The sequence below is a fragment of the Dioscorea cayenensis genome, unplaced genomic scaffold (genome assembly GCF_009730915.1).
Source record: "Dioscorea cayenensis subsp. rotundata cultivar TDr96_F1 unplaced genomic scaffold, TDr96_F1_v2_PseudoChromosome.rev07_lg8_w22 25.fasta BLBR01001937.1, whole genome shotgun sequence".
In the NCBI taxonomy this organism is placed as follows: Eukaryota; Viridiplantae; Streptophyta; class Magnoliopsida; order Dioscoreales; family Dioscoreaceae; genus Dioscorea; species Dioscorea cayenensis.
Genome location: NW_024088328.1, coordinates 16535 through 26854, shown reverse-complemented (window position 1 = coordinate 26854; position 10320 = coordinate 16535). Strand labels below are relative to the sequence as shown.

The window sequence follows — 10320 nt, the reverse complement described above, 5'->3', positions numbered from 1 at the left end:
ATTTAATGAGTCTACGTTATACCATCACAGATACTCATTAACATGTATTTCTTTTTTGTTTGTGTTTTCCTTGATCAATAAAAAAAATATTACTCAATTAAAATCACAATTGATCACTACGTCTATATTGTAAATATGCAGTTATAATAATCATACTAAAATAATAGAAATTAGATCTCTCACAATTCCAAATAAAAAAGCTTTAATGATTTTTTTTTTTTGTTTAGAGGAGGTAAAAATATATAATTCGAAGTATTCATGAATCTCAATGATAACAATTGAAACGGAAAGGAATCATACAATACCCATAATTCTACAATAATAATTTCAATATTCATAAAAAAAAAATCATACTTAAAGTATGAATTTATTTGAGATATTGATAACATGTGTGTTTAAATAAAAATAAGTAATTTAAGGTTATAATTGATAAATCATAATATTTTATATCATTTACTTTAATTTCCCTTCCTTAACCAAATAACCATTATTTTCTCTCCATAAAATTTGATTTAACCTTCCTTTCTTTTCCTTTACTTTCCCTTCCATTTCCTTGGTTTCCATTTTCTTCTCTTCTTTTATTATATATTATGTATATATAGACACACATACAGCAACCCCTTTGTCTTCATCTCTCCTCAAAACGCTTCTTCTAAAAACCATGAAGCACTCCTCCTCCTCCACCACCATCTCAACCATTCTCCTTTCTCTTCTCCTCCTCTTCCTCACCATACACCTCACCCGCGCGGGTGCCATACCCAACATTCAAGGCTATCAAGCCACATGCAAATTAGCGGCGGTCGCCAACCCAGTCATCAACTATGACTTCTGCGTCTTGACCTTCCAAAGCGATCCCAAGAGTGGCGACGCCGACACCCGTGGCCTCGCCCGCATCGCTGCCCTGATCTCTTTCAACCACTACAACGATGTCACGTTCAACATCCAGGACCTTCTCGGTAAGTCACCGGATCCGGCCACCAAGTTCTGTTTGGAACAGTGCATGAGTTTGTACAAATCCATGCTTGACACGTTGGCTGAGGCTATGGACGCCATTAATCTTAAGCATGATGAAACTGCAAAAGGGTTGTTGAAAACAGCGACAGAGGCAGCCAAGAAATGCGAGGCAGGGTTTGGCAAGGCCGGAGAGGCGTCGCCGTTGACACAAGTGAACCATGACTCCGTTGAGCTCTCCTCCATGGCTCTCACCATCCTTGGTTTTGCTAATTAGAATAATTATTATATTAAGTGTCCCTTTTCTTTTTTTAGTATTAATTTCTAATAAGACTTATCATCTTGTGATGCTTGTCTTAAAATGAATGGTAATGCTTTATAATGTTGTAGCAAACAAATTATATCTACCTGCTGATCATAGTTATAAAAATTAATTTAAAATGAGAGAAGCAAAAAAGATGGGTTATAAAATTATTAAAAGTTGTGATTTTTATTTTTTATTTTAAAAAAAATAGATAAATCACTAATTTATTGAAGGAAAGTGTCACGCCCCGAACCCGGTGCACTGACAAACGGCCGCAAACCAACAATGCGGGGGCCAGTGGACCTGCAAGGCCTCAAAACCTAAACACCGGCTGGAAATAGAAAATAAACTGACAGAAATATCAAATACGAGTGCAACTTAAGGTTTACAACCAAGCTCGAATACAAAGCAAATGAAATACAGAATGACCTACAAAGGAGTTTCTTACCAACAATACAAGTGATACAAGACAAAACATAACTCCAAAGAAGATATCTGCTGAAAGCCTTCTAAGATCCCTGGCTCTACCGCTCCTGATCTAAAAAGAGATTTAAAATAAATCCATTGAGCTTACTAGCCCAGTAAGTAATCCAAAACAAATCGAAAACAAAAGTTCAAATATGAAATTTGTGCCAAAAATCAAGAGCACCAAATAGTATTATCAAAACCAAAAGATAAAGCATAGATAACAAAATCCAGAGTATGTCTCCAAATTCACTGTAAGTGCTAAAGATCATTTGTTTATCCTCAGTGATGGACCCAAGCCAAAAATAATGAAATCATTTATTTACCCTCGGTGACTCGAGACCTGAATACCAGATGATCGTTGATTATTTTCACCGAACGGACACAGTGCTGAAACCTGCAGTATTATTTTCCCAAAATTAATTGTCGACAAGGTCAAGGTTTAACCCCCCACTGTCAGGGTTGCATATCGCTCATTTGGAGACCTAAATATTCAGATTCCAAAGCCAAGAATATAGAAATTTCACACGTATCTTCCAAAAATTCATGTAATCTTATAAAGTAAATAAATCAATAATTAAACAATTAATTAAATGCAAAAGAAAATACCAACTTTTCCAAATCTTAACCTAGCTACTATTATGAAGAAATAGTAACAAGAATTCAAAAATTATTTTGCCAAAAACAATGTCATGTAATAACAAAAACAATTAAATAATTAAAATAAATAAATAAATACACAAAAGATTCCCAACTTCCAAATCTTGCCAGACTCCCACATTAAGAGGTAATGAAAAGTAAATTTCCATTTAAAAGCAAACATCTCATAAAGAAAATGATAAAATAATAATGAATAAATAATTACCCAAAATCTACCAACCCTCCAATTCTATTTGGATGCCTAAGACTTTAATTCCAAATCATTATGTTGTATGATTGGATGGTAAAGAAAATATTATTATAAAAATTTGGTTGATAAGGGAAAATAAACAAGCATAAAAATTGGCAAGATAAAAACACTATGTTCTAATTAAGTCTAGGGGTTATTTATCTAAAATATAAGTAATAAAATGTGATGACATTCCCCAACATAAATTTCAATGAATAATCACAAGTAATTTCCAGAAAAATTTCAAAGAAATGAAATAAAATAAATAATAAATTTAAAATTAACAAAATGTTAAGTACGAGGGTTCAAGAGATTACTTACTTGATAATAGTCTAATCCCAATTGAGATCTAAATAAATGCCTCACGGTGGTCCTATAATAAAGACATTGAATTATGTCTAAGTTCCAAATTAACGCAACAATAGTATGAAAGGGTCTACAAGCAAGTCTAGCACAATTCCACAATTAGTGGTAACAACAAAGATGTGAGACATGAACATGGAGAAGTATAATGAATAGTAATATTTAAGAACAGAATGTGAGAGAAATGAAGAGAGAATTACATCTCTCAGCACAAACAGCAGGTTAAAGCATGCATGTGTGCATAAAAACCACATGTATGTGGCTGCAGAACTAACCTATATGTATATATGTATATATATATATACTACGTTTAGAAGGCTGCAAAGGTCAATATGCAGGCATACATATATACAATGCTTACTGGTTATAGAATCTAAGCAAGACACTAGAATCTTCAACCATAAAAATGGCAAAATATGAAGTATCATGGACCTTATTTGAGAAGCACTTTGATATCTAAACATTGGACTACAACTTAGAGGTTTCCAATATTTTGATTTCCATGCAACAAGACCAACATGGCAAACAAAGTGTGTAATATAATCAGTCAACAATAAACTAGTTATGCTAAATAAAGGTTCAGGCCATCTTAACAATTAATCTGTAAACTAAAACAAAAGGCAAGAACAAAACCTTATGTTCACAAACTCTCTACAACCGTATGTGTAGGTACAAGCATGTGAAACTCTTTACTAGGATGTCTACTCCATGCAGACTTGGATCTTTAAAACCTAAATGTATAAATATATGGGTGGTTCCATGAGTAAAACTTTAGTGTAGTTTGGAGGCCAAATACTAATAATATTCAAGAGACAAGAGTGCTCTAGCATGGATAAAGGGAGGGGTTTCATGCAAGGATAAGCACAACAATAAAAAAAATAGATCAATCTCATGCAAACATAAGCACAAGCTAACAACAACCATACATGAAAAGGGAAGTTAGCTCCCGAACAAGGTGGACAACCTTTAGCAAATACCTCTAGGTTGCTGACGAGTTGAAGAGCTCCTCCTTGGCTTGATCATTGCCGCTACAGCGCTCCGGTAAAGCTCTTCACTCTTGAGGCTTCAGTGGAGAGGAAAATGAGACTAAAGGGTGGAAGGCAGCTAGAGATAAGGCAAAGAGATGAGGCATTATTGACAGCCGACAAGGATGGGACGGAATCTGGGAATTTCTCCACAATTTCCTCACCTCGCAAGCTCTTCATAGCAAGAAGCCAAAATAAGGGATTAAGGGGAAAAGTAAACAGGTTTAGTAACTTAAACAGGCTCCAGATATGGGTGGGGTCCACAGAAAGACAAACATAAAAAAATGAACATACAGAAATAAGAAAATAAAAAACAACCAGAGGCTAAACGCAAGTCACCAACGGTAAAACTAGCCTCAAACTCCAAAGAGTCTAAATTAGTAATTTGCTTAAACAACCCAACTCGTGTATATGAATCTATGATAACTTATTTATTTATCTCCTTATCTGAAAACTATTAAAGAAATGAGAATTATCCATTTATAAATTAATTTTGTAAATAAAATCAGTCAAAAAAATGACAACTCATCTTGAAGATATAACCTCACCTCGGAAGATACCAACTCATCTTGAAGATATTACCTCACCTCCAAAGATGCCAACTCATCTATCCCAAAGTTGTTTGACCAAAATTAAACAAGTCACGCTAGAACCATCCCTTTTGTTTCTTTCTCCATATAGAACTCATATATATCTCTCAAACCATACATTTAAGCAAATTAGCAAGCATGAAACCCTCCTCCATGATCTCCATAACTCTCTTCTCACTCTTGCTTCTCACCCTCCCCCTCCATCTCGCCGGAGCTCTGGTGTCCGTCCGAGAAACATGCAAGGCTGCCAAAAAGATTGTTTCCGACATTGACTACAAGTTCTGTGTATCCACTATAAGCGAAAACAGTACATTAGTATTCGTAGTAGCCAACGACACCCGGGCCTTCGCCAACATCTCCGCCACCGCTGCTGCCACCCATGCCCACAACGTCATCACCAGCATCCAAGACCTTTTAAGAACGTCACCGGACCCGGTCACCAAGTCAGTCTTAATACACTGCAAAGGCTCATACAATTCTGTGGCATCGTCATGGGATAAGGCAGTAGTGGCCATTAATGAGAAGAATGATGATGTTGCTAAGATTTCATTGCGTGAAGGGATGAATAGTGTTATCTCTTGTGAGACGCAGTTTGGGATTGCCGGAAAGCTTTCGCCGTTGATTAAGATGAATATTGTCTCAGTTGAGCTTGTCACCCTGACTTATGCCATCCTTGAAGTTGCTGAGAAGAACAAATATTAGTGTTATCTAGCTTTTTTTTTTTAATATGAAAGTTTAATGATCTGTTAGTTATATAGTCTTTAAAAAAAATGGTTTAATTAAATTAAGTCTGCCTGATCCTATCTATTTACTGTTTTACCACCATTTTTGGAATGTTTTTTGAGTGAGGTGGAGGGACTGCAAGTGCGTGAGGGAGGAAAGAGGAGAGGTTGGTGCTCTGGACTATTCACAAGAGTGTAAAGCTATTATTTACAAGTATGCCATAACAACCGAGGTTTAGATATAATGCAAAAAAATATTTTCCTGACTTATCTCGTTGTCCTTTGACCAAAGAGTCGGCACTAGAACAACTGTTAGCCGTTTCTCTTCCGAGCAACATGAAATTCATAGAACTACATGAAGATGGCAGTCTACATTTACACATTTTAATACAGTTAGAAGGGAAAACACAAGTAACAAATCCCAGTTATTTGATCTTCATTCTTGTAGTTCTTCTATGGTTTATCATCTGAATATACAATCCGCGAAATGCAGTTCTGATGTCAAGGAGTATATCGAGAAAGAGGGTGATTATGTGGACTGGGGTCAGTTCCAGGTTAACGGCAGGTCTTCCACGGAAGACATAACTTGTCAACTGTCTATGTGGGAAAAAGATCCCATAGCTTTTACTTAACAATATCATAATCTTAAACCTAATTATGGACGGATATTTCAGAAACAGTTTATGAATGATTGGGTTGAGCATAATTTTCAGGTTAATGTCGCTGCGCTGCCGGATGGAAATATAATTAAACATAAGGAGGATTGTTTGCGGCCGACAAGCTTGATGGTCGAAGGACCAAGCCGCATAAGAAAGACTACCTGGTCCCGTTCTCTCGGTAAGCATAACTACATTTGCCGTAGATCCGATTTCAACCATGCCACGTTTCACCAGGATGTGTTATACAATGTCATTGATGATGTGGCGCCAAATTATCCATATATGCAAGGCGAGTATGTATATTTACCCATTAATCTTCCTCTCAAATTTCCACAAATGACCAAATCGGAGCCTTCAAACCATCTCACAATATAATACAAGTCCAACCATGGCTTCTCGCCTTCTCTCCTTGTACGTAACTCGCTTCTCCATCTCCTTTTATGCGCACAATGTCATTCTATAGCTAGGGCGAGCATGCATGGATCTCGTTCATATGTAGAGGCTCATTTTGCTCCTCATGCTACGTACGACCATCTCGAACGTCCAAAAAATATACCATATTGATCGTTGTAATTTTTAGATCATTATCTTTCATAATTTTTATTTTTATTAAATAGAATTTGTCAATTCTATCTGTCAGTTATGATACTTCCTAAGTTCACACCTATTTTCTTTCTTTTTTTTTTAATGAAAGTGGAAGTTCATATACCTATTAGTTCTAATAATATATTTTAGGTAATTTTCTATTTAAAAAATAAATAAATTTTGTTCATGGTAATTTTGACATTTTTAATTGGTCTGAATTTTATTTGGTCATCATTTTAATTTTCAGTGGCATAATAAAGAAACAAGTCGAACAACGAACAGCATGGAAATGGAAAAACATCATTTTTTTTTTCTAAATTTGTCTTATTGGGCTTGCCAATGGACCAATACGTTGATATTAATTGTGTTGTGGATGTGTGTTTTAAATGAAGGTACCTATGATGAAGTTTTTTTTTCCTTGGATAAATCATAAATATGTTGAAATAAAAATTAAATAAACAAGACTAAAAAAGTAACCAAATAAACCGAACAAAGAAACAACTAAAAAGTATAAAAAAAAAATAAAAAATAAAAAAAAAACTGCATTCACTAGAGGTGAAGCCACCCATTGAAGGAGAACAACTCTATCTAGCGCTCATGAAGTTAAAAGAGAGCTCAAGGGTCTAATTAAATAGAATCACTGGAAAGCATTGGTCCGTATCTTTAGTTGTAGAATACCAAGTAAAAAACATATGAACAGTTTTAGAAATAATGGAGCGAAAGGCAAAAGCATACAAATTAAAGATACAATAATTTCTTTTAATTCAAATGTTCCAAAAGAATTTTAGAGTTGATAATTTTACTTGATTCATTTCTTAAAAGGTGGCATGGTCCGTAATTAGCTTCATCCTTTACTTATCAACGAAGTTAATTCCACACCCATACTCAAGATCTATTATGTACTTGTAGCTTCTACCTTTTATTTTTAATAAATTCATGATTTACCATTTTTAAAAAAATTAATGAATACTAACTAAAATAATATTTCAAATTTTATTTGAACTTATTTTATATATTCATCAGACATATTTTGTTGGAACGTGGGGGATGCACTTTGTTATAAAAATTTTCGAAGAGTAAATTATACATATATATACAAAAAAAAATTCAAAATAGACTTGTTCTTAATAATACAGAATCACCATTAATAAGTTATTTAAATCCATTCTTACAAAAAGGGTTCCTTAGAAATCCTACCGGAATAAACTAAAAGATATATTTCAATTTTTTTTTTAATAAAAATCTATTCCAACTTACTTGGGCGTTTTTTTTTTAATTTATTTGTAAATTAAGCGTTAATGAATGAGAGAGAGAGAGAGAGAGAGAGAGAAAATCCACAAAATGCGTGCTTAACAAATTGGTTATTCCGAGCAATCCAAAATAGCTACCCAAATTCATTGTTTATTCAACCAAATCAAAAATAGCTAACGAAATTCATTATCTTTTACATTCTGTTATTCATGAATATCCAATACCATGCTTCAAGGTAGTAGAGTATCTCCTACTCTTATCCAAAATAAACTATGTTTATCTTTGACGTAGTTTCAAAGTTCGATTTCATATTTATCCGTTTATTTATTTTTAAATTTCCAACTGACAATCTTTGACATATAAATTTGCATTAGTTTACTGGGTATAAAATATCATGGGTATAAAATATCATGTGTATATCATGCATAACAAACAAAAAATATTTAGGAGCAAAATTTTGAATCTTAACTTTTTTAAAAATTTGAATGCATTCCGTCAATTAATGATTTTTAAAATAAAAAGTAACAGTTTTTTTTAACGTAATTACCTATCTATCCCCATGTTATATAATAAATAAAAAATAAAATTTATAAATCTATGATTAAAATTGATCCACGTTGGTAATTATCTACTGGATTATTTTTAGAAAAAATAAATAATTTATCCATTGATAAATTATGAATTATTGTGAGATAATAATTTTAAATTAATTAAAAAAAAGATAAAATTCATTAAATATTTGTGAAATCTCCATAGAAACAGAACCAGATGGTAATCTCTAGTTAGTTCACGTCTCGTTAATCTTCCATGATTCAAGTAAGCATTGATCACGTACTATAAATAAGACCCATTGGCTACTTGCACTAGTCAGTAGCCACCACATGTACACAATATAAACAGTTAATTAAGTATCAGCACTCCAACCATGGCTTCTTCTTCGTCCTTTCTTGCCTCAATATTGTTAATTTTATTGTCTGTTTGCTGGATTTTTAATGCATGCAATGCAAGCTCTCAAGGGGGTACTTCGGGGTTTAGCATGAAACTCCACGCTACCAACCGTCTGTCAAGTCCGAAGATCGCGTCAGGGCCATGATTGAGCGCTCCATATCTCGAGCTCGTTACATCTCATCCATCATCTCCGGCACTAGTTATAACGATGATGATGATGATAGTGATGGTTATAGCGGTGGTGGTGGTGGTGGTGTATATACTAGCATTGCTTCTTCACCATCATCTTCATCATCAGCACCAGCATCAGCACCAGCACCATCATCAGCACCAGCACCCTCAAATATAAACTCAAAAGTGATCCCAAACAATGGTGACTATCTCATGGAGTTGGAGATCGGCACACCACCAGTCAAGATGGTGGCCATCGCCGACACTGGCAGTGACCTAGTATGGGTCCAGTGCAAACCTTGCGACCAGTGCTATAATCAAACTGATCCCATTTTCGATCCCAGCAAATCATCCACCTTCAAAGGCTCAGTTTCATGCAAAGATGACATTTGTCTTGCAATCCCAACCCCAATCTGCCTCAATAACCAATGCAACTACGTGTACAAATACGCCGACGGTTCTTTAACGACTGGGAACCTCTCTAGGGACACATTCACATTCTCTTCCGGCTCAAACGAGAAACAGCAGGGGAACGCCTCCTCCTCCTCCTCCTCCATCCCCGGAATAGCCTTCGGCTGTTCTCATGACAGCGCCAGCGCGGGTTCATTCGAGCCGAATGTAGACGGGCTGATCGGTCTGGGAAGTGGAGGTGCGTCACTAGTGAGGCAGTTGGACTCCTCCATTCATGGAAAATTCTCTTACTGTTTGGCTCCATACACCGAGAACACCACTTCAACTCTCAACTTCGGCGATAACGCACTTGTCAATGACCCTGGCTTTATCACCATTCCCATGGTCCGCCGTTCTGTTACCTTCTACGTTGTCAAGCTCCAGTCCATCGCTGTAGGGAAAGATATGTTGGATGTGGGTCCTGTGGGTCCCACATGTTTTACACTCAAACCTTTAGTCCCACATTGCCTAGTGGAGAGAGTCTAAAGAATTCCTCGCTATAAATACACGCTCAAACCATGAACCAAAAACACACTTGCTTACTTCTTCTCTCATATTCTCTTTCTTCCCGTGTGCTTTATGCGTTCTGAACGCGGATGTGTTTTTTTGCCGCTCGAAAACCCAATTATTCTGTTCTCATTCTGTGGTTCTTTGCCTGAATCTTGTGGGTGCGCTTGGGATATCTCGACGCCAAACGTGCTAGGCTACGAGAGAATTTCCTTCCCGGGTTAGTGTATCCTGCGCTTGGAGTGAGGCCAAAAATCCTCAGACTGAGGGAGGCCAATTCAAACTAGAGGCGATGCTTCCCACGCCTACCCTCAGTGGAAATTTCTAACTATTATTTTTGAATTATTATATCATCGTGATTTTGTATTATAGGTTTACAATTCTTGTTTATAGTATTTGCATGCTATTCAGTAGTATATTTCCTACATTCTAACGCTGAA

The 10320-nt window shown here is 35.6% G+C and overlaps 3 protein-coding genes across 3 annotated transcripts; all 3 read left to right on the top strand.

Annotated features, from left to right (window-relative positions):
• Positions 1 to 661: 661 nt before the first annotated feature.
• Positions 662 to 1228, top strand: LOC120257199 (putative invertase inhibitor). The gene has a single exon (XM_039264770.1). The coding sequence runs from the start codon at positions 662 to 664 to the stop codon at positions 1226 to 1228; it is 567 nt and encodes a 188-aa protein (XP_039120704.1).
• A 3497-nt stretch (positions 1229 to 4725) lies between these two features.
• LOC120257198 (pectinesterase inhibitor 12-like) lies at positions 4726 to 5289 on the top strand. Its single transcript, XM_039264768.1, has one exon. The coding sequence runs from the start codon at positions 4726 to 4728 to the stop codon at positions 5287 to 5289; it is 564 nt and encodes a 187-aa protein (XP_039120702.1).
• A 3604-nt stretch (positions 5290 to 8893) lies between these two features.
• On the top strand, positions 8894 to 9859 carry LOC120257197 (aspartic proteinase CDR1-like). Its single transcript, XM_039264767.1, has one exon. It carries the CDS (start codon positions 8894 to 8896, stop codon positions 9857 to 9859), a length of 966 nt encoding a protein of 321 aa, XP_039120701.1.
• The last annotated feature ends 461 nt before the right edge of the window (positions 9860 to 10320 follow it).